Raw genomic sequence first — 24,936 nt, 5'->3', positions numbered from 1 at the left:
CTGATTGTTATTGTTTAAAAAGCAATCCCAGAATTCTAAAATATGTTAGTTTATATAAGATTTTTAAAGGTGTCATGTCTAAAAAAGTTCTTGCCCCTGAAACCAGTGGGAGCTTTAGTGGTTAATATCTTTTTATAAGTAACGTGGTGAAATTAAAATAGTGTCAATGCAAATTTGGTGCAATTGGTTTTAAAGCCAGAAACGTGTCCTTAAATAGCAGCACGAGCTGTGGCAGAACATCTGCGCTGAAAGAAACTGGTGCCATGCTCCAGTTGTTCAAAAGAAACCGGAGGCATGGCTGTTTCACACTGACTGGTGCACAAACTGGAGAAGATGATGATGATGATGATGTGTTGTGGGCATAAGAGCCTGCTGTTTAATTAAAGTTTACAGAGAGCTTTGCTGTGTTTATGGAGAACTTTGCTGTGTTTACAGAGGTTGGCATCGTGCTGTCTTCTCTTCCAGGTAGTGCCTGGTGAGCACCCACCCTCAGTGCTGGTGGCTGGATGAAGCAACTGATGACTGTTATTCAAGAGATATCTTTTAAGAAAAAATAAATAATAAGAAAAAGCACAACTGTGTTGTTTTTTATTGGAAAAGCAGAGGGGCTCGGAGCTTGCTGGGTAGCACCATGGCTCAAGTGGTTTAAGAAATCAGGGATAGATGTAGAAGTGGTTTCATTTTTAGAATAGGAAACCTCATTGTTTTCTTTTTAGATGAGGAAACCACCTCATTTTCCTTTTCCCTCTCCTCATGTAGTGGGGAGAAGCAAGGATGCTGGCCGGTTTTTAATCCATAGTCCCCTGTACAGCCCTGCGGCCTTTTAGGCTCCTCTGTGTATAGGTGATTAATTTCTATAGCAGCCCAAAAATAAAAGAGGGGTGAAAAACCCCCCTGGGGTGTTTCCCCGCCCCGCCTTTCCCCTCAGGGCCCCCTCAGCCTTGGCCGCCATTTCCCGGCGGGGCGGGGGGCGAGCTCGCCCCCGTGGGCGGGGCAGCCTGGCCCGCACCGCCTCCTATTGGCTTATAGCGCGGGAGGGGGGCGTGGCTCCCTCGCCCAACCGTCCTTACTCACCCGGGGGCGGGGCCGGCCTCCCTTAGCGGTGCGGCGATTGGCCGCCGGCCGGGGGTTGCGTAACGTCACTCCTCCGCGTCTCCGCGATAGGGCAGTGCGGCGGGGCGGGGCGGGGCTTCGCGAGGCGGCTCCCGGTGCGCCGCCGCGGGGGGCGCTGAGGCCGCAGTAGCGGTTGGGCGGCGGCGGAGGCGGCGGGCGACGGTGGGTGCGATGGGCTCCGCGCTGCGCTTCCCCCTCCTGCTCCTCCTGGGGCTCGCCGGCCCCGCGGCCACGCTCGCCGGCTACATCGAGGTGGGTAGGGGCTGGGGGCGGCCGTTGGGGGCTCCTCAGGCGGCGGGTGCGGCCCCGCCGCGAGCGGGCTCCCCCGGGGGTACGCGGGCGCGGAAGGGGCCGCGCCTTGTCTGGCGGCGGCTGAAGGTGGAGGGTGAGGCCGTGGGGGAAGCGGGCTGCGGCGCAGCCGAGGTGGGACTTTCTCGCCGTCTTACCGGGGTATTTCGCCCTCCACACCCCGGCGCGACCAGCTTTGGTCCCGGTGTGTTAGCGCGGAGGTGTGGGGGGGGCTGCGTTATCGCCCGGGGTGAACCTGCGGCTGGTGCTGGGCTGCGGTTGTGAAGGCGGAAGGTAAGCGGCGTGTTCAAGGTGTCTCTGCTTGCATGGAAGGAGCTGGAGGTTGACCAGCTTCTGCCAGACCTTCTGGGCTAGGCGGGGATGGGCTCGTCTTTTCCCCTTGTTCTCAGGAGAGCAACCAGATAGCGCAGGCCCCTTATCTGGGCAAAGATCGCATGGTTTAGCAGCTTCGTTTCAGTGGGATGCTTGGGTTTTGGGGTTTTTTCTTTTTTTTGAGAAGTGACCTCTGCATTCTTGGCACGGTAGCAAGAGCTGTGAGCTTCAGATTGGTCTAGAAGCTTGGAAGAGTATTAGAGGGCAGTTTCGTTGAGAAAAGCCTGGGTTAAACGAATCCATTTGGTTGCTGTCCGCTTGATAGCTCCCGAATAAAGCTTTGGGTTTGAACTGTTTCCTTATCTTTCGGAGGGATGCTCCAGCCAAGTGTAAACGGTGGGTGTTTAATATGGAAAGGGCTTAGATGCTGCAGTTCATATATATGTGTATATGAGAATATATATCACATTCATATCTCTATATGTGAAAGCAGAGGGGGGAAATTCTAACTTTATCCCTAGAAATAAAAACTTTATGTAATCTAGCTATCTAAACGACAAGATGGATAGGAAAAAAAATCTCGTCGATTTAAAAACTTCACGCTATAAACCTATCTGTTAGAGTGAAACGGCAAAACAAAGAGCAAAGTACGTGCTGGGCTTCAAACGTGGCACAGAAATGGAGTGTAATAATCTGCACCTGAATGTTGTTTGGAAATGCAAAATAGCTGTATCCATCTTGTGTAGGTTCTGGGTTATTTGGGGATAGATGAAGAACAGGCTTGTGGCTGTTTGTGAATGGCTTGATTTGAGAGTTTACAGTAAAATCTAACAAGCTGGATGAAGCAGAATATTTACCTCGGTGTGATGCAAAAAACTGAAGCCCTAAGCTGGTGGTAATTACTAACTGGGAATAAGCATGGTTCTGTGATGGTTTTAATCGATGTCGTGTGAAATTAGTCTAGTCAATGACTTTTGCTTCTTCAGCCGCTATTGAGGAGTAGTATTCTACCTACTTTGTAGCAGTTCTTCTGTTAAATTTCTATAAATCAGTGGAATATGATAATAATTGTCTTTGGAAAAACTTGTGTGGAGGTATAAGATAACTTAAGGCTTGGTAGGGCTGCTCAGAGGGAGTCTGGCTAATGCCAGGGTCGGGTTACTTGGCATTGCCTCGGTGGCAGGGGACTGTCCTGGCTGCTCCGTGGTGGCCGTGTTACATCTGATCTCTTGCACCTGTTTGGAAACTCCTCCAGCTGTAGGTCACTTCCTCTGTCATATCCGAGACAAATTCGCCTGCTATGCACATCCCTTCTGGAAGCTGCTCCCGCTGCTTATGGATATGTGCTACAAAATGCCGCCTTGGAAAACAAATCTAGCTGTAATTTTATCGCGAAGCCTTGTGTCCATTTGAAAAAGCAGATCTTGGGCTTGGCAGAGGGTTTGGCACGGAGGGGAGAGCAGCGGCGTCGCACCTCGGCACCCCAGGAGAGAACGGGGGTGTTGGCCTCTTTGAAAAGGATTAAAATGAAACCGTTTCTGCCTCGTTCTTTCTCAGAGGATCATGTTCAGGTTGGTTTTAGAGGCTGTGGGTTCACTCCTAACCCTCAGCAGTCTTGGCTGCCACGGATGGGTGCTAGGCGGGGTTATGCCATTCCCACAGCAGAATTTCCATCCTCTGAAGGCACGACAGCCGCCTTAATCTGCTGACACAAAATATCAACTGTGACATTTTAATTCTTATTTTTGCTGCGTCCTCTCCCGTTGTCTTGTCTGGAGGGGGGGACTGCAGCGCTCGAGTCTTTATTGCTGCCACATTTTGTCAGGAATAGTGTCTCGATGCAGAGCTTAGGAAGCGAAATGGTTACTGCTCTTGGTTTTTATCCTGCTGTCAGGTAATGTGATGAAAAATATGCAAGAGATTGATTTTTTTTTTCCCAATAATAAAGATGACATTTCAAAGTGTATTGCACTTAATGAAAATGCGTAGCAATGTCTGCAATTATTAGTTTAGTTGAATTGGCACGGTCCCATTAGGTGGATTTTCTTTCACTTGATTATCTTAGCTACCAGTTTCTATCCCTAGAACACCCAGTAATCTTCTTATCGACTACAATTTGTTTTTCTTTTTTTTCCTGCACAGAGGAGTGGCAGATTTTTTTTTTAAATTATTGGTATGTGAATATTTGAATAGGGCGTTCCCAAGGGCTTGTCGTTGGTGACAGTGAGTCTCCGTTTCAGATCGACGTGTGTTGGTGGCAGATAACCTTTGACAGTCCTCTCTCTTCCAAATGAATTTGAATAGAAGAGCTTAGAGAAATCATTGATACCCAGCAATTAATGTTTTTCTTTCTGTAGCAATATGTTTGTGTCTGAATTCAGGGACTGCTGGGTTTTGCTTGTGAAGTCCCTGAGAACTTCAAACAGGACACTGATGCCAACTGGAAAAAGGAAATAAATCTATTCTAATTTGATCTGTATTCCAGTGATAAACTACTTCTGCTGTGCCCTCAAGGCCTTTAAAGATGCAAAGTTTCTTTTTTATCGCTTGACCTTTTTGTGTAATCGAATCTGAGGCGATGCAGACTCGATACGGCTTTTTGTAATCATGTTTGGTTTTACTAGTCTTTTTCCAAAGCAACCTTGAATGCTTGTCTGTTACCTGTTTCAAATGACCAGGATCTGGGGTGGGAAAAAAACAACGGTGTATTTTACAGCAGAATTGTGTGTTTCATGTTATTATTTTTCTCTTGTATGCTTAAATTCTCCCCGACAAAAATACCAGTCCTGTGCCATTTCTGCAGACCTGAGGGACTTGTAATTGCCTGCTGCATTGAACAAAGAACTCCACCTAGGGGAAATTTCCACTTCTGTGTTCAAGTCCTGAGTAGAAACAGCTCAGTAAAATTCCAGCCTTGAGCATGTGGCCTTTAGTTTGCTTTCAGTTCCTCAAACTTCACTTCCCAGTAAGTGTTAGGAAATATGCTTTCATGTGAAAGGGATGATTTGCAAAGCCACTCTTCAGAGAAGGCCTTCAGCTCTCCTCGTTTCACATGTGAAATATTTATGACCTCTCTTAAATGTTATTTAGGCATTAATATCTCTACCAGGGATTAAATGATTTTTTGTTAATATTTGTTGCATCGCCTGAGAGTTATTCAAAACATATTCTGGAGGTGGCTTTAGCTGGATGTGAGCTTTATTATAATTACATATTGCTGCTCCTCCAGCACCTTACAGTGCGAGGAAGGATTAATGCAGCGTCTGTGTTCTATACACCAGTTATGCTTCTCTTTAGATGTTGCTTATAAAAATTCTGCCTTGCTTTTTTCCTCTCTGTGTGTCTTTTGAAGACGTATGGACGCGATCTTGTGAAAGTAAGTTATTTTGACTGCAGCATCTGCTTCTACAAATGTACTTAAACCATAACCCTGTACTTAAGTTGAAAATACAACAGAAATACACTGTCCCCAACTATCTGCTGCTTATTAGAAGAACAAAGGCTTTACCTCTGTTTGTATGCTCTGGCATTTCAGACTCTTCTCGTTAACTACTTAGCTTTTCTAAATTGACGTAATCCTTCAGACTCTTGCTCTCGTGCTACTTAGTGTAGAGTAAGTAAGTAAAACTTAGTGTCATTGATTTTTAGTTCAAGCAGTCAGCACCTCTGAAACATGTTGCTAATTTAAGATGATGCTAGCTCTTAATTGGAATGCTTCAAATACTTGCAATGGCCTAGAAACCATTCTGGTAAGGCTTCTAATTTGGGACTGTACTTGAACTTGCAGGATTGCCCCTTTTTTTTCTCCAAAAGTCTATATCTGTAATGGGCATGTGTTGCTTTCTCTGCTAGCACTTAGTTTGTCACAGGCAAATGGTGTATCCTATCATGGATTTTACCTTACTCTTTACCTTAAATGGAGTCCTTAGAGCACTTTGACTGTATTAATTTTGTAATTTCCATTCCAATATATTCATTTTCAGCTTTTTGCTTTTGGTGCCAATAAGTCTCAGGTTTGTGGGGAGAGGAAATGGGTTTACAACATTCTGCAAAGTCACAAAGTAACTCTTCCCCCCATTTATATATATATATATATATATATTTATTGCTGCTTGCTAGTGTGACTTATAAAGCAGTAAGAAGGAAGGTGTGAGCGGAGTGAATTGTCAGGTTTCTCATGGATTGACCAAAGTGGCATACTTATTTTTTTCCTCTGGTTCAGGAGAGCTGATGTCTCCTCATTGGATACAGCAGGCTAAAATGTAACTCTAGCACGTTACTACTGTTACGTAAATAGGGCAAGTTGTACTTCAGGTTGGGTGCTACAAGGGAAAGAAACAAATGAGCCTTCACTCCCCAGAGGCAGTGCACAAGGAAATGTGCATTTCAGGGGAAATAGTCTGGCTGGGGTTTTTTTTGAGTAATTTCTCAGCATTAGGTTTGCACTACTTTTGATTTATGAATCCCTGCAACTGTAAGCAGGGACATGCTCCACATGTAGATCTTGCATGTGGACAACACTTTTTTTTTGACTTTTTCAGCACTACATTTACTACCTTATACTACTACTACTGCTTTCTCAGTTGGAGTTAAATATGTATTTCTGACTGTGCTTATGTATTTCTGACTGTGCTTTCTCTAAGCTATACTACCTCATGTCAGAACATGGAAAATGCACAGGCAAAAGACGACAGAAGTCAAATTCACCTTCTAGCATGGCTGTTAAATGGTCAGTGAATTCCAGCGCTTGCTCCACAGTCTGACTGGGTTGATGTTTAAAATGCAAAATTTCATCTTTATTTCGTGCGTTTGTAAAAGTTCCAGCTTGAGGCGAATGATCGAAATACTGATGTTCTGCAAATGGTGTTAAACTAATCTTTCTAGCAGCAAAACACAGCCTGCTTGGCTTTATGTAATCAGGTGTCCACCTGATCAGAAACGCAGGCAGATAAGCTGCTTACCAGCACTTCATTTTGAAGTATTACAGAGGATGTTTTGTATATAGCCAGGGGGGAAAAGAATGCGTTTGTTATTTTTGGGAGATCGACCCATGTATGTATGAAATTCAGTTGTAACGTTTTATTGTCATATTTTGTGCTGTCAGCCATGATCATCATGTATAAATCTACACACTGCAGACCTTCATTTTGGTTTATATCTTTAGCATCGTGCTGGTCACTCTTAATGGGTATGCGGAGTCAAATGTTGCCTCTCTCCGTGGCGTTGGATGTTTTATTTCACTTTCCATTTTCACTGGCAACAAGGGAAAGTCAAATCACGTGTGTTTCGTGAGGGAGGGAACTGATGGATGAGGCATGCTCCAGAAGGTCTTGCTTTTCTGTTACAGGCAGACCTGCTTCCTGAACCTGTAGGTGTGTATTTCTTGATCTATTTTAGAGATCAAGATTTGATCTCTCCTGGCCAAACTGGCACCTCTGTTAGTGACTGGTGCTGTTGTAGGGCTACCATGATGTTGGTGTGCTGACTGCAAGGATAATGGCTTCACTTGAGGTGGTTTTTTTCCCCTATATTTTTTTCTAAAGATGACTCTGTTATGCCTTGCAGTAACATCTTTTAGCACTGGTTTGGGGCAAGTCTTTAGTTTTCAAGCCTCCCGAACAGCGTTTGGCCACGGAGTTTAAATTGCTCTTTGTGGATGCCTTTCTGGAGGTTCCTTCTCTGAACCTTTGAAAATTTCACCGGTTATTTCAACTCGTAGGATTTCCTGCGCAGGTGAGCGGTACGGCAGGTTGCTGTGGCCAGACAAGCCCTTTGGTTTATGAAGTTGTTATTCTGTGCAGTGCTTGAGCTTCGGGGGAGTTTACAGAGGAGACGAAATCAATAACTGTTTGGCTCGGATGGCTTTTCTGTGTTTTGAGGCTAACTGAAAATCATTATGAAATGATGACTTTGAGTTCAAGTTCTTCAAGTCCCCAAATACAAAGGGCTTAAAAATTGCCAGCAGACTGGAGATGTAGCCTGAAAAAAAACCCAATAAAACCCCCAGAAGGTGGGAGGTGACTCTCCCAGTTGTCTCAGTAAAGCTTCGTGTGTCTTGGCTCCGGGTGAGGCACTGAGTCATCAGTAGTGTTACGGTTCACCTCCACTATTTACGGTGTGACTAATGGCATCACGCAGAGGTGCAGCACGGATGATAACTGTGCTTCAGCGCTCGGATTCCAGGCTTTGGCCCAGCGACAGGGATGCATTTAAGTAATTTCGTACAGTAAGCTTCTCTCTAACAAAATTACAGCAGTCAGAAGTATGTTTTGATTCAGGTCAAGGACAGAGAGGGAGAGAGACAGACACACAGAAGCACACAGAGATGGCTGGGCCGTGGTTCCTCCTTACTGTAACAGTAGGTTGATACTTAGTGAAGTTCCCATTTAAGAGTAACTAATTATAATTTCCTTACTGATGACTTCATGTTTAAATAGAAGTATTGTTTAACCTTGGAAGTTCCCTTACTCATTTAGGTCTTTTCTTCCAACAAATATTTGCTGCTTAGGTTATATTTTCAAATGTCAAGTTCTGAGGTGTTGGTCAGTGTTTGGGGTTTTTAATTCTTGCAGTAGGGAGAGTGTTCACACGATTGTAACAGGGGCTTGCATTTTCTCATGCAGCTGCTGTGCTTGGGTTCTTTAATCTGCCACCTCAAAGCACGAGAACAGTGAGTGAGGAGACCTCAAAAATCATCTTATGATGTTGAAAAGATGAAACAGCAGTTTGGTAAACTACTCGGTGTTTTCCAGGAGTTGCCTTACGTTAACTTCAATACAGAGATGCTTAAATCAAAAGCCAAATATTTGCATTTTTAATCTTTGGGCTTTTCTTTAAAGGCTTTTATGTTATTTTTAGCTCCAGCTCCCTGCCAAAAGCTTTGTCCCTTTTGTTTTGGATTTTGGGTTGATGAATCCCACTAGTTACGATGTCATTGCGTAGTGTGAAGTGACAGCAGCAAAAAGAAAGATCTTGCCGATACCATCTGTTACAATAAACATGATGCACTCATGTTGGGTTTCAAGCGGATTTGGGTTGCGTATTCACAACAGAAGCTGGTCCATGCTTAGATGTACGGTAACCTCCAGCATAAAGCTTTTAATCACCAAATTCTCTATATGGTTTTGGACTCAGCATGACACGTTGCCAGGTCTAAGTTAAGTAGTAGGGTTTTTTTTATCGGTGTTTAATCTTTTCCCATTTGTATTGTGACTAGTAACTTGCCAGAAATGGTCCTAGAGGAATCTGCGTGAATTAGTGTAAATCACTAATACCGGACACTGGTTGACTTCTTACGCTGGTGGTCTTACAATAATTGTGGCCTGAAATAGAGAGGGGCAGATTTGCTTTAATCTGCTAAGTATTCCTCTCAAAAGATTAAATGCAAAATGTTGATTCAAACCCGTGGTTTGAGTTCCCAGTTGAGTATATTGGCATTTGAACACGGGTCTTTCTCTGCATAATTTATCAGAGCTCTTGCCGAAGAAATTCGATGTGTTGTCAGGTTCGTTTTGCGCAGCGAGATCACATACGTGTTTAGAAACCCTGAAGAATGAAACAGCGTCAGGATCCAAGCTAAGCACGTTAGCTGGTGTAATGGTCTTGGCCAAAGATTAATTCTCAAGAGTAGGGTATGGCAGTGCTCATGCATGTACTTAAATGTTTCTGCCTGTCAGGAAAAAGGGAAACTGAGAAATTGTTGAGGGTGCACGTTATCGTGGAAACTAGTTATTACTCTTGAATGGAGCAGGATGCTCACAGCTCCCACTTGGACTGTTGGAAGAAGATGAAGTGCCTCTAAGTAGTCTGGGTTGCGGGGTTTCAAATAACTGCTTCATTTCCAGAGTCTTGAAGTAGAGCCTCAACCTCAGCACTGGAAATGTCAAGCAGTGGAGAAGGCTTTTTTTTTTTCATAGTAGCCAGCCAAAATGTTGGGCTTTTGTGTTTGCAACGTATTGGTGTATTAGAGCTCAGCCTTTGGACATGAATGTACGTGGTGCTGTGGACTTACCTGGGCGAGAGCCAGACCCCAGAAGAGGCCAAGTGAATTCTCGCCGGAGGTCACAGAATGAAGTTCGGGTGTTCCTGTGGATGTGTGAAGCTTGGGCCTGGGACAGAGCATCGTGTCACAGCAAGAGAGACTCACTGGATGCTTTAAAAACAGGAAAAAAAGTGTTCCTGCCCCCGTCACTCCTGATAAATGCTGTCTTGTTCAAATTGCATCAATACTTGCTCTGCAACAAAGCTCGTCAGTATGTGGATATTCTGTTTAGGGCAACAGCCGCTTTCTCGGAAGCAATTTACCAATAACAAAGGCAGGAGATGAATGGCCTGCCAGAGCGCAGGCTTGATGCGATGTAATATTTTGCACTGCTGTGTCCCTGCGTTGTCCGCAGCTGGCTTTATGGTCTGAATCACAGCTTGTGATTTGCTTGGGTCCTTCACCTTCTGGCTGCGTGCTTATGCTTTTGTTTTCATCAGTCTTTTCATTGTATGCGTGTACAAGATGTGTTTGAGTTTGCCAATAAGAACCTGCACTAATCACAAGAGCTGGAATCCATTACCTACGTTTGAACCCGTAGTACTGTGTTTTATAGTGTTTTAGATCAATGAATCCTTCATTTGAAATGCTTGCATCTTGCTTCAGAATGTCTTCGTTTCTCAGGTTAAGAGACAAAGAAAGAAACATCAACCAGCTGATCACCTCGAAGTCCTTTTGCCTTCTCTCCCTCTCCACCAGGTCCTTCCCGCAGCAAGGAAGACTAACGAGAAGAGCTGGATTCCTAACATAGCAGGGCTGTTAAGGTGGCAGGAAATCTTCTTTCAAATTAGCTTAAATGTAAAATCCACAATACAGACAAAAGGCATTTTGAAGTTGAGACTGAAGTTCCTAGGTTTGGATGGATTTGTTGTGCTCAGTTATGTTGAGCAAGCTTTTGCAACTTGCTTCGCATGGGAATTAGCGTGATGAGAAGAATATAACCCTATGGGAGGTTTTCCACAGGGCATCTATAGCATGTTAATTCCCTCTTTCATTGCAAGCACTGGCTTAGAATGCATCATTGTAGTCCTTTTGTAATAGATGCTGATGTATTTCAAGAGCATTACTGTTCTGAAATGGCCAGTGTCATACTTTTTAGTCATGTGTATGCAAACAGCTAAACTGGTCACTCCAGAGAAGAATATTATGAAGATATCCACAAAACTTTGGGCTGCAAGCTTCATCTATACTGTAGAAGAGAAGAAGCGAGGAGCACTGCTTTCTAAATGGCCTTTTGGTTCAGGCAAAAGCAAAGATGACTTTCCTTCGTTTGCCTTGCTCTCAATTTGGCTTTTCATGTTTCCTGTCAGTATGATCTGTTGGAACACATCAGGATGTGAACGTCTTTAACTCGAGCCAAATTTCAAATGCTCATAGTGCAGAAAGATGAAACTGGGGCTGAGTTAGTGTATGGAAATGAATGGATAGATGATCCCCTCTGCAACACCTTGGCTCCTGAGTGAAACTTAAAATCGTGTGCTTAGCAGTATTTGTTAGGATCCTTCCTGTAGTGATGAGAAATAACTTCGTGAGGAAGTAGTGGTTCCAAAGCAGAGGACTGTTCTTATTATTCCCACCTCTCTGGGCTAATATTCAGACCCCTTTTACTGATAGGTATAACTATGAAAATATAGACAATGGAATCAGGCGACTGGATAGTCCATTTGCCTTTGCTGTCCAGGCTTTAGAATTGCCACACACCCTTGACACACATGAATTTATTCTGTGCCTGTTATTTAACCTGTTTTCCTCCTCAAACCAGTATTACAATCAGATACAAAAATTCTCAGTGCAGAATTCTTGGAGTCTTCTAAATGTTCCTAGACTCATAACACAAATTCCTCTAGTACTGGTATCAGCTGTCTAGGCTAGCTGGGGATTGTGCAGCGAGAGGCAGCCTCAAAGGTAATTAAGACATAGTCTGTTAAGGAGCTCGTTTGGGCGCTCAATGTCTTGTTCTTAAGATGTCCAAAATAAGGATATGAGAATGAGATCTGTTTTTAACTGTCAAATGCTATTGCATCATCAAGCTGTAATTTCAACATGGCTTTCTCAGGTGCTGATCTGTTATGATGTGAGACATCTGAATGTATTCCATAGGGCTAATCCACAGCAGTGACTTGCCAGATTCTGGCGAGGTTAATATTTGCAGCTGAGATGCATAAACAGCCGTGTTTCTGAATTAAAAAAACGCCTTAGTGGGCCATGTCTGAAGTCAACTAGTGAAAAACAAAACCGCCTCTCCCCCGGGTTAGAACTTTATGCAATGTTTTTATCCTTTGACTTTGAGAAAGCTCCATGGAAACTACTCAGCCTATGGCTAGGAAAATGGTGAGTGGCCTTTTGCATCAATGTGCAAATCAATCTACCCTCCAATCGCTGCCCTTGTGATGGGATTTATGTATTAAGTCAGCATTTCCATTGCTGTCCATATCTGCTTGCAGGATCAAGGAAACTAAAGCGTGTTTGTGATGGCTGGCCATTTATTTCTTTCTCACTGGAGTGTGTATCATGTTGGACAAGAGCATCTGAGCAGGCAAAAAAGCTTCTCCGAGAACAAGTAAATAGTCCCCCTCTTCTCCTGTCTGACAGCCTGTTCCAAAGAGGAAAATAAAGAATCGTTTGGAATACTTGTGTTCAAAATAACACAACTTGAAGTTTTTCTTTACTGTTCCTCCAGCTGGAGAATACTAAATCTTTAGGAAAAAAAAAAGTAGTTCTGCTGCTAAGATGGACAGCCTGGGTAAAGGGTTTAAAAAAAATAGTAGTACCTTTCAGAGACCTTGAAGAGGAATGTCTGTTGAGGTGATGGAAGTTCTCAGCGTATACTGCCTCTTGAAGGCATAACTAGATTGTCTAAATGTGTTCTGCCTGCTCTTTTTCAAAGAGCAATTTCCCTTACTGCTGCAGAACAGGCGGGTTTTGCTTCCATGTTTGTAATAAAGCTTTCAGCTTGTGATGGTTTTGTGCTTCAAAGCCCTTACTGAAGTGTCACATTTCTTAAAACTCATCAAAGACCTGACCATCAGGTGCACGCAGCTGCAGTATATAACTACTTCCACCAATCTAATGTTCAACTGGGGTTCAACTAAGTAGACAGAAAAGAAGAAAGTGCTGCTTTCTATCCCCTACCTTGAAAACTTCCAGAAAACGCTTAAAGAAACCTCAAGGAAATAGGTATCTGTACACAGAGTTCATTCTTCCCACTGAAACCCAGAAGAAATTGCTAACAAGCTGAAATCTCATTTTAACAAAGATAAAAATCAGTTCTCCTGTTTTGTTTGATTTCCATGCAATGCTACACATTCTGATACAGCTCAACAGACGGAAGAGCTGTAAAACTCAGCGTACAAAAATCAGGTGTGTTTGTACAACGTACAAAGCCAGTTAAATGTTATGCAATGATAGCCCTGAAATACTTGAGGTTCTAGGCTAGCTTCTGTTGAACTAGTTTTACTTTCTGGATCAGCAAAATCAGTAAAGGGGATCTCAACCTAGCCAGCTTTAGTCTGAGCTATAAATTACCATTTAATTTTCTAATAGCATTAAGCAGTTGTTCTAAGTAGAGGTCTGTTGCTTTCCTTAAAGAAACTGTTTAATACAGCCATTAGAGCTTTGGTGTGCTAGCCTGGCTATGGTATGATGCTGTGAGTATTAAACCCCAGCTGATAAATTAATGCTACAGAAATAAAATGCTACTAAATTAGTCAGGATTGCTTTTAAAGAGTAGAAAAATTGAACGCCGTTACTGAGGTCCTCCACTTTCTATGACCCTGCTGCTGGCAAAACTTCAGGGGTAGTTCAACAGGCTCTTTGTCGTTTGACCTCTTGTGTCAGACTGCTAAATCGAGGTGTTCGAGGGAATAGGTAGAAGTCCTCCTTTTCTCCTCTGCTTTGGAAGAAGGGAGTAAGTTGTGACATTGGAGCCTAAATTCTGCTGTTAGGACTGGGATCTTTCTGAGAGATGTTTGGCTGTTGGGTGACAAGCTTCAAAATAAACAAGTAAAGCTTTTGCCATCTCACTCTTGGAAATAAGCGTTGCTCCGAGCCATCTTCCTGCACTTCAGCCTCTTTGCTGCTTAAGTAAGAAGTGCTTGTCATTCTTTATCCTGCTCTTGCTTGCTCGCTTCCAGGTTGCCAGCATTAGTGGGAGGAAACTGGCAGCCTTTCATGAGTTTTATTGCTGTTTACTGGGATTAAAAATAGCCACAGTCGGGGAAAATGAAAGACCATTTTTTTTTGGTGAGAATTTGAGATGGTTTTGCTAAGTTAATTCTCTTGCATTTATTTTTTAGCCATAAGTGGTAGGAATTTTCCTAATGAGCAGCTAACCTGAAAACTAAATGTTCTTGGGGCAATTTTCACGTAAAGTTTTCTATCTAAGGAAAAAAACATCATTTACTGTAGCTGACTAAACTTAGAATATCACTATGGGAATCGTTAAATGGCAAATATGAAGATTTTTTTAAAGCACTAATTTTTGCGCCCCTAGACATTAAAGGTTTTTAAAAGATTTTTGTTTTGTATGCGTGTAAAATGCTGCCTGAAAGATGCTCCATAACAAGCCATAAGCAGTTCTCAGAATAAATAACAGGAGGAGGTGTGTGGGAAGGTGTGTGGGGAGATGTTTTTGATTTAAAATCCCAATTTGCATTAGATCCTGAATATATTTAATACGAGCTAGAGTTAAGTTACTCATTCTCGGTAACATCTACTAACTGCTGATTATTTTCATAGACCTGTAATTTGTAGAATTAACCTGTGCTTTTGACAGAACTTTAGAAGTTTTAAGTATAAACACATCCTCAGTTTGGACGCTGAAAACAGCAAGGCCGTTGCATAATTTTTTTGGTAACGTGTTCATTTTGGTCTGGTTCAGCGTTTACTTGGCAAAGCTGGCAGCAGCGACGATGAAAGCAGCCCTGTATTTTAGCTGTGGGTTTCCTATTTTCCAAAGATGGCCATTAGCATGGTTTGGAAAGCCAAGGCTTAAAAACCATATGCTTCCCTCTTCCAGATTTGAAGTTTCATCTGGGCTGTTTGGAGGGCAGAATTAACAGTTAATTTGGTTGGGATTTTTTGGTGTTTGTTTTTTTGGGGGTAGGAAGCAATCAGCTTCAGTGGGGTTAGAGCAACGCCAGTTGGATTATTCCTGTGTGCTAGAGGGAAGTTCATGTGTAGCCTAATTGCAGGACTTAAAGATACCAAATGTGTATTTATCATGTTCCAAAGCAGTTGCAGTCTGTGCATATAAATAGCCAATCTGTGATACTGAGCAACACCCCTAAAGGGAGGGACACTTGAGCTCACGAATGGTTGAAATCAAAACCAAACTGCATTTCTCACTTGTTACCTTTCCTTTTATCTTGCAGTTTTTTCCCAGGTATTTTTCCTTGCCACTTCAAATTCTTGATGCTCTGTTAAAATATGCCTTTCAATTTCCTGCTTGCTTTGTGTTAGATCAAAACACAATCTGTGCAGCCTTTTTATCTCGAGTCATTCGAGTGGTTAGATGTATGGTTAGGCTGAGTAACCACAGGTTCCTACAGTGCTCTCTCCATTGCAGACTTTTTTGTGAAGCTCCCAGTGAGCTTCACAAGGTCTCTAAGACAAATATTTGTGCTGTTTTGGGGGAGGCTTTTTTTCATTTTGTTTTGTTCCCCTTTGGAGTGTTAAATCACTTTGAATCAATAGTAAAGGTCTGGGCCCCGTGCTTCAAGAAAGGTGTTGAGGTGTTGGAGCGAGCCCAGAGGAGGGTGACCAAGCTGGTGAAGGGTCTGGAGGGTCTGACCTACGAGGAACGGCTGAGGGAGCTGGGGGTGTTTAGCCTGGAGAAGAGGAGGCTCCGAGGTGACCTTAGTGCAGTCTACAACTACCTGAAGGGAGGTTGTAGTGGAGTGGGAGTCGGCCTCTTCTCCCAGCCAACTAGCGATAGGACAAGAGGACACAGCCTCAAGCTTCGCCAGGGGAGGTTCAGGTTGGACATTAGGGAGCATTTCTTCTCAGCAAGGGTCATTAGCCATTGGAAGGGGCTGCCCAGGGAGGTGGTGGAGTCCCCATCTCTGGAGGGGTTTAAGAAAAGACTGAACATGGCACTTAGTGCCATGGTCTAGTTGACATGGTGGTGTCAGGGCAATGGTTGGACTTGATGATCCCAGAGGGCTCTTCCAACCTCATTGATTCTGTGATTCTGTTTTTGCCTGCCTGATATTAATGAATTATTCTCTCAGTCTCCTTTCTGTTGGTTTTGTCCACTAGAAAAGCTAGTGGACAAGTTGTATGAGTACGTGATTTGTGATGAGTTTTAGTCCAGCAGTTATTTTTGCTTCGAACAAATTGTTTTGAAGTGATGAAAGATTTTGTAAATGTACTTTCCTGTATATTATGGAATCTCTGTATCCTGGTAACCACAGTGATTATATTCACTAACTCTTATGTAGCTAAAATGCCTTAAGATGGAAAAGACTTGTTGTTGAACCATGTGGAGAAGCTGCTTTCAAAATAGCCTGTCTCAGTGTGCTGTTGTCAGTGAAGCCTTTATGCTCTGAACAGCGATAGTTCCTGTTAACAGTCAGCTCAGTAATGAAAGTTAGATCAGAAAGGAGTCAAATGTTTTTCCTAAGCGGAGTGAAACGCTGTTAAGTCACAGCTGCTTTTCCTACGTTGTGTTTTGGATCTCTCTTCCACTTGTCCAGGAAGGGAACATTGCCCTGTGGCCTTTGTTCTTCAGTAGATTTTTAATGTACGTGAAAACATTAACTTGCACTGAAGTTTTCACTTGCTGGCCAGCTAACAAGACATCTTGAGTCTCTGTGGTTCAGATGCCCAAATAATTCATGTGGGAAAGCAGTAATTAGTCTTGCTGTGCAAGACAGAACGATGACACAGATTGGAGCGATGAGGGGTTGACGATTAAACCGGGCTGAGCCCACTGACGGGGTGACCTTTGGCAAGTCACTTGACTTTGTGCCTTACTTTAGCCCAGTAATAAATAGGTCTAGCTCCGTGAGCTGTGATATGACTTAGAATCGCTCCCTTAAAAAAAAAAAAGGTACTTTAAATAGCCCCGTTGCTGTGTTTTACTGAAAAAGGGAAGGAAGTGGCCCAAAGTGCAGCCGTCTCATGCTTTGTGTGAAAATTGTTCCTGATGCCCTTGTGACTAGTGGAAGGCAGCCGGACTGATGAAGCATATTTGGACCTGCCTGTGCACTGTGTAAGGCTTATTAATGCTGTAATAGTACTGTCTACGTCTTCTCTCACCCTTGTATTTTTAGGGTGGCTCTTGCAGTAAGCTGTTCCAGTCCCAGCCATTACACACAAGCTTTAGTTTTGAAAGCTTGAGGCCTATCAATTAATCTTTTTTTTAAAGAACACAGTTCTGGGTACAGTGACATTTGTTCAGGGAATATTCCAACTGAGTTGTTCTGAACTTTGTCTCTCCGGGGGTAGAAAAGAGCATGCCAAAGGCAACCAAACAACTTCAGGAAGCCAAGGCTATGCTGAATCGTGGCTTTACTGGATTTCATCGCTGCTCCCTGAGACGAGCTACGCACCAGCACTGCCTGCAGTGCTGCTTTCCCTATCTGAACGTGGCAGTTCCTGAGTGCAAACGTCTGACAGGCCGATTATCTGCCCAATGACTCATGTAGGCTTGGTTTATGGAGCATGATAAACTAGAGGAGGAGGGGGAAATAATCTGCTGCCTCATTAGTATAAATTCCAAGGACAAAAAGGCTGCCTGTCAGTCACAGGTACTTGGAGATCTCCCCTTTTCTCTGCAGAAAAGCAGTAAGGAATGATGCAGGCTTCGGCAGCGTTTTGCTCTTCGTAATGCCACGGTTGCTGTTGGCACATGTGAAAGTACGTAGATTATTGTCACTGAACTTCCAGGCGTTCGAGCTGTGTGTTAGCCACGAACAGCAGCAATCTAAATATAAACTGCACCCGAGCTAGCACTGCAGCTCCTGCGCTGGGTTCCAGTTTTCTGCTGGTTGCAGAATCCTCTACCACAAAAGTCAATAAAGGACGAGCAGATGAGAACTCCACCCCTTCCAGCAAGTTAAAGTAAGCCAAAGACTGCTTTACTGAGATTTCTGCCATTTAAATTCAAAAGCAAACACAGGCTGGTATTATCAGCTCACACCAGATCTGCCTGCGGACAATAATTCTTCCTGTCTTGGACCCCTGCCCGTGTGCATTATTGTAATTATCAGCAATTTAAAAAAAAATAAAGCAATAAAGCTAGGATGAGCTGCTAGTCTGTAGATTTACTGCCTGCTGTGTCAGGCATTCATTAGCCTTCCTGGGTTCAAGCCACCTATGTGCTGAATAAAAGCAGGAAGAGGAGCGAAGGAAAACAAAGCGTGCAACACAATTTGAAGCACGAATATAAAGCTCTGCTTGTGTTTACAAGTTATAAAACCAAAACCAGGGGAATTTTAAGTGTTCTGTTCAGAAGTTCTTGTGCGTAAAGTCCCTCACTTTGTGATTGAAGTGTTGGTTTCCTGAATACAAGGTTGCCATAAACCATTAATTCACAGGTGAGATTCATGGCAGTGGCCATGAGGTTTAAGGGCTGTGTGGCACGTTGAGACCCAGGAAGGCTCAGCTCTACAATTCCAACCCAGCTGTTCTCCTTCCAAAAGCTTCAGCTTAATGCTTCACATCAGATGGCAGTGGTAGAGCTTGGGACTGCAACATCTCTTCTTGATATTTTTTTTTTATTTTTATTTTGCCAAGGGCTGGCCTCTCCTTGTGGAAGGAGAAACGCCCGTGAACTTCAGCTGCGTAGGCAGCAGTAACACGGGGTGTGCCGCTGGGCTTCGAAGCAGTCAAGTCCCACACCAATTTTTCAGCCAAAGAAAGGATGAAAAGGTAGAAAACTCACACATTTAAAAGCGGCAGCCACCAAGGGTTATGCTCACAGGAAGGATGGTGAGGTAACAAGACTCATTTTTGTATCAAAGGACATGTTAGAATTCCTCACTGGTCTTGAAAGAGTTCAATTTATGTCCTTTATATCTGTGGATATTACACTGGCGTAGAAGAGTTGCAGTGCTGACACCCCTGTGTTGCACTCCAGGTAGAATAGAAAGTGTGTTTTTTTAAAAAAAATCCAGAAAAGCTTCTTTTATTTTTTTTTCTTAAGTAAGGGTGGAAAGAGTAATTTATCTGCATAGAGACTGTGCTGAACAACGTGTTCTGCAGTCCATCAGGTTGTGGTTCATGTGCATTCCGATTTAATAAGCACTATTAGTTTCGAGGGGCTTTGCTTAATTAAAAACAAACAGCACAAGTAATCTTTCGAAGTACTGCCTGGCATTTTTTGTCAGCATAGCAGCAAATAGTTGTGGTAACTCTCCTGAGCTGGAAATCTGATCCGACCTGCAGACAATCCTGCAAAAGGCTGTGCATTTTCTTCTGAGGCAGTGAGTGCCCTCACCAGCTATTAATCTGTTCTCTGGCCACCACGTCAATGAAATTCACAATCAGATTTTTTTTTTCATCAGCTTATAAATTCTAGAGGCTGGAGTTTAACTTAATCTTCCATAGCTGTATCTGGCCAGGACAGAAAATTCAGAATGTAGTTAAATTTGACGTTTTGCAGGTACCTTTGTGCTATTAAGGAAAGGTCTCAGGGACTCACTTCTGTGAAATATAATGATCAACTTCTCTTCACAAAAGAGAAACTCCAGTCACCCTTTGGTCCTGAAGTCCCCAGCAACATGCCAGAAGGCTTTCCTGAATAGGGAGCTGAATAGACAGCATGCTCAATAAGATATGTGGCGATGAGGTTTAAGAGATCCTGGAAATACAAGGCAAGGAAAATGGGTGTATTTCTCATATTTACACCTTTTTGAACCTGAACTGCAGCGTAATGCATGTGTTTAAGGGGCAGATGTGAAATATTCTTTATTTTATGTAAGTACTAGAGAGCAGAAATGGTTTAAATTCACAAAAAGCCCTCCTTAAAGAACATCATTGTGCTGTGCGGTGCCCATAATCTCTCTAGCCTTGCGTCCCTCCTTTGAGATGGTAGATATTTGCAGAAAGAAAAGGCATGACCCTTTTTTAGAGCATAGAGCCCAGGCCTCTGGTTGGGTAAAGCTCACCGATCAACCCCGCTGTCACAAATTGGAGGAGGCTAGTAGTAAATAAAAGACAGGATACTTGGGCAGAGACACTTCCATCAGAGAAGAAGAAGATTTAGAGGTTTGAATTCCAGTGTTTTGGGACCGTAAATCAGGCGTTGCATGACAAGGTGAGGAATTTCACTGACATGAACTGGCCAGAGATTTATGTGCTCATGGAATCAAATACTTCTTTGGTCTTGGAAAGCAAACTGGATTACAGAATTATACCAAAAGGCAGCGCGGAATTCAGCATGAAACATCTTGTAAATGCAAGCGCCAGTGAGGAGAGTAAGTGTTTATGTAACAAGTCTTTTCCCAAATAACATTCAGCTCGCTCATGTTGTGGATATGTATTAATAGGATAATAGCTACTAAAATAATGCTCACCAGGGATGTACACAACGGGATGAACTCTCTTCCATTATATGTGCATGTTGCCCCTCCTGAGCTGTCAGTCTGCTTGTTAAGAGATTGAATAGTTGCTCCCCAGCACTAAAAGAGGCAGCTGCTTCCATTTACGGCTGGGAAATTCCCAAAGAAAAACGTGCTGTCAGTGTGTTCATCCCTTGGCAATGCGGAATGGGTGAATTCTCTGAAGTACTGAAGAGCTTAACTGAGGACATGGCTTTATCCCAAGCTTCGTGCTGGTTTACATGTTCCCCAGACCTCCTTTTGCAAAATGATGCTTGAGTGTAGACTAGCTAACCTCAGGCATCGTCAGCCTGAGTGATCTGCTTTTATTTTTGGTACACCGAAGGCAATTGTGGGGAGCAACAGAAAGTGACTTTGTCCCAAAAAACTCTTGTACGTGACCTCCTTCACTATTTAAGTAGCAGTGTTAAAGGTGTGGCCTCCACTGGTGTGGATGAAATTCGCTGTGCTGCATTCTCTCGTTACAGATAGAATGAGATAAAAATGCTAAATTAAATAACTGATGTGAGTGGTGGCTGGAGTGGATTTTCAGTGGTGAAAAATGGAAGCCCATTACTCAAAAACCTTATCTTGGGGTTAAAGATTCGACTTGTGTATATCAAAGTTCATTAACTTAAACAGTGCAATTCAAGAAAAGAGTTCTTGCATTTGATTAAAAGTGATGAAATCGAGCAAGTAATTAGTCTCGTTTGTACAGCTGTGAATTGGGGCTTAGCATGTTCTGGTAGCTACGGCAACGGCACTCTACTGATATGCAAACTATTTGAGCAATCCACGGAGGAGGAGCGATACCTTTGCCACAGCGTCGAGGTGTCAGGCCAGAGAGACAGCAAAAATAAACACGGGCTGGCATCAGTGTGTAAACAGGGGGTGGTCATGATTTCAGGAGGTTGGTATGTGTTTGAACAGGAGTTGTGCTCACGCAAGAGCTGTTGTGAATGGATTACTGATGGATGGTTCTGCCTCTCGGGATGGAGCCTGCACCTCCCCTGCCTGTGCAGTTACCTTATTTTGCTGCATACTTGTTAAGTTTGCTTTGAAGAAAACAGATTTCGAGCGTAGGCAATGCTCGTGATCTCCAAACCGTTCACAACACGTACATTTTATTCTCTTTTGATGCACTGTCTTCTTCTTAACAAGGGTTAATGCTTTCCGCATACTTGATCTTGCATTTCTTTTTGTTCTTTTCGGAGTTCAGCTCAAATCTTGGAGGTGGTTGTAGTGTTGTCATAAAACAAACTTGTGTTGTGGATTGTTTCCTTTAACACGTCAAGGCTTGTGCTCACTGGGAAGTGGTTGTTGGTACCAAAGTGGTGTGTGTTTGGAGAGAGATAAAAAGCCCTCTAATAAAGTTGGCGTGTGTGTTCATAGAGCTATGAGGGATCATTCCATGTTTGCCTTTTTCTTCTGAAACGATACAGCAGGGAGGAAGGCAGTGTAAGAGCCTTGGTTTTGCTGAGTTTCATTTGGCACGTGTTGGAAGAAGCCCATGTTTATTAAATGGTTTGATTTCTGAAAGAACAAATTTATTGCACCCTCTTACCCAGCCTCAGTGTATTCATCAGAAGTCCTCCTATACCTGAAGTGCATAACTGTCTTCATCAGGAAGAGGTGACCTTATTGCAGTCTACAACTACCTGAAGGGAGGTTGTAGTGAAGTGGGAGTCTGCCTCTTCTCCCAGGCAACTAGTGATAGAACAAGAGGACACAGCCTCAAGCTTCGCCAGGGGAGGTTCAGGTTGGACATTAGGAAGCATTTCTTCTCAGCAAGGGTCATTAGCCATTGGAAGGGGCTGCCCAGGGAGGTGGTGGAGTCACCATCTCTGGAGGTGTTTAAGAAAAGACTGGACATGGCACTTAGTGCCATGGTCTGGTTGACATGGTGGTGTCAGGGCAACGGTTGGACTCGATGATCCCAGAGGGCTCTTCCAACCTGTTTGATTCTGTGATTCTGTGATTCTGAGAGTACAACAAATGTACCTACACTAAACTTTGAAAGCATATAGAAACTTGGAAGCATTTTGGTACTGGGACATCGATATCTGTTATATATAGTTCAGTATTTCATTACTTTGTGATCTGTGCTAAAACTTGCTCTCGTGAGTGTCCGTTGGGTGAAAGGGTTGGAGGAAATAGAAGCCACTTGTATAAGACAGTTCCTTTTAAGTTATGTGCAGCTGAATAGTTCTTAAGACTCAAGGGGTAACTTTCTGAAGTTAAGACGTGAATCTACGCTTTTGTTTCTCAAGTTGGTCTTATCCCCCCAGCACTAACCCTGTGTTCAGCACTAAACAACCCTTGACTCTTTGAGTGTTGAAATGTCTTATCTCCAGGCAGTGATTTCGTGTGTAAACGGGGAGGGGGAGAAATGAGCTCATTATAATGGAGTTAATTTTTTGCTAGTATCAGGCGACTAGGAGCTGCACACAGGAGTTGTCCAGTTGAATTCTTCACTTTGCTCCTTTATTTGCTTTAAGCACACACGTATTGATGTAAGTTGATGGGGACCTGCAGGCAATAGGGAATGAACAGTGCCCGCAGTAACGCAGGCATTTTTGAGCGCGTGAAAAGTTAAACACGAAGGCAGGTCTGGTGGCCTAGGGTAGTGCTGCCTGCCAGGAAAAGAGCAGCTTGGGGCAGTGGTGCCCTGGAGCCTCTGTGTATTGCTGGTTCTCATCAGCCTGGCCTGAAGTAGTTGAAATGGATTTCATTCCCCTAAACACCTTAAAGAGCTTTCAATTTAGGAGTTCATCTGGGTTTTGCCTCATACCTCTTCTGTTATTTTTTTCTTTTTCTTTTACAACAGCTAGTAGTTAATTCAGGGAGAGGATGTTCAGCTCTCAGCATCCGCTCAGTCTTTTCAGAAAAACCCCAACTCTGCAATTTAATTTAATCCCTTTTTTCTTCTTTTGGTCAGCCAGCAAGATTTCAGAAAGGGAACCTGACCTTGTTTTCATTGATCAGTCTGCAGTTTGACCCGAATGTGGGTCTGGGTTGTCGGGTTTTTGTCTGCTGGTGCAGGGTGGGAAGTGCACAGAATACACATCAGAAACCGGGCAGTACAGATACCCATAGGAGTGCACTGAGTGAGAGACAACAGGCTTTGAGGAGTTGGTTGCCACAGCTATGTTTTTCTGATTCAGCAGAAGTCATCTTTATTTGCATGCTTGGGCAAGAAGCTTAGGTGTTTCTATCCCAAATACTTGATGATTTTGGGAGAAACACGTGACTTCAAACTCTGGGCAGGCTTCATGCAGTTGGAAGTAGTTATTTCATTAGTAGTAGCAATACCCGCTTTGTGTGTAACCTCACAGAGGTGCTTCTGCCAAAAAGTATTAGTTATTTATCTTCAAATACCAGTTTAAGTTTTTCAGACATCTGTTCTAACCTTTGTGGGTGCAACCTTTAAGTGTGAATTACTCTTGGTTTTGTTTTTGGTAAGCTGTTGTCGCAATAATAAAAACAGAGTTTGGAAAAAACAAGCACTTTGCTGGTGAAAACTTGGTGTGGGCTCACCAGCTTTAAGGAATATGGTTACGAAATAAGTTTGCAAGACTCCACTGATATCTGGATTAAAAGATATCTGAGAAGATGCCAGAGGGTTTCTAGTTCTTTGAGTTGTTCTGCTTTGGATCAGATGAAACAATCAACATGTTTTGTTTTTGTTTGTCTTCACAGGCTCTCGCAGCCAATGCTGGGACAGGCTTTGCGGTGGCAGAGCCTCAAATTGCCATGTTCTGTGGGAAGCTAAATATGCATGTGAATATCCAGACTGGGAAATGGGAACCTGACACTTCTGGGACCAAGAGCTGCTTTGGAAGAAAGGAAGAGATTCTGCAGTACTGCCAGGAGGTGAGTTTTTCTGTGTGATCCCAAATCTTCACTGCTGCTAAGGAATTGGATTCCCATTTAGCCAGTCAGTAGCAAATTAACCCTGCAGGAGACTGACTTGGGCTTGACTAGCTCAGTTCCCTGAGCTGTCTTGCTGTGTTACTGCCCAGGAAGAGCAGGGAGGACACTGCAGTGGGATTTAGGGGCTACCTCTGATTTAGATCAGCTTACACTGCCCCAGAAGGTCCTTGGTGTGTAAGTCACAGAGGTATCTGTGTCTTGTCTTTGCAGTGATTTCTTCCAGTGTTTTGCCTCTGAGCCGGTTAACCAGCATCTGCTCTTTGTCTGTGCAAAATGGAACCTGACACCTATTGTAATTAGAATGTGGCTGTGTTGTTCTCAGTGACGTGTTCAGATCAGCCAGAATATTAGAAAAATATTTTCATCAAAATGTTGGCAGTATTTTTAGGCTCTTTATGCTTCATTATAAAAGATGTAATCTCCTTGCTGTGTGCTCCAGATATACTGTAGCATGTTGGCCTTGATAAGTGTCTTTAATTGCTCCTCTGAGGTGACAGGCATGTAAAATACCACAAGGAATGTAATTTTTTTTAAATGGGAAAGTGATAGAATGCACCGTGTCTGGACTGGAAAACCTTTAAAACCATTTTACAAGGCTGATATAACTGGGGCTACATTTGGTTCACGTAGCAGAAGCCTAAATATAAGTCGGTGTCTGGACTTGAGAACTCAAGCAGGACATAA

At 43.3% G+C, this 24,936-nt stretch overlaps 1 protein-coding gene across 4 annotated transcripts in view; it reads left to right on the top strand.

The window, feature by feature from the left end:
• Nucleotides 1-1,226: 1,226 nt before the first annotated feature.
• Nucleotides 1,227-24,936, top strand: part of APLP2 (amyloid beta precursor like protein 2) — a 46,356-nt gene continuing 22,646 nt past the window's right edge. For all 4 annotated transcript variants that reach the window (XM_068418473.1, XM_068418472.1, XM_068418471.1 and 1 more), the window contains exons 1-2: nt 1,227-1,365; nt 24,019-24,192. In XM_068418473.1, the coding sequence (XP_068274574.1) occupies nt 1,285-1,365; nt 24,019-24,192 (255 nt within the window). In that variant the 5' untranslated portion in view covers nt 1,227-1,284. The remainder of the gene's footprint in view (nt 1,366-24,018; nt 24,193-24,936) is intronic.

Source organism: Nyctibius grandis, chromosome 25 (genome assembly GCF_013368605.1).
Source record: "Nyctibius grandis isolate bNycGra1 chromosome 25, bNycGra1.pri, whole genome shotgun sequence".
In the NCBI taxonomy this organism is placed as follows: Eukaryota; Metazoa; Chordata; class Aves; order Nyctibiiformes; family Nyctibiidae; genus Nyctibius; species Nyctibius grandis.
Note: the sequence above shows the minus strand (reverse complement) of the source record. Positions and strands in the feature narration are given on the sequence as shown.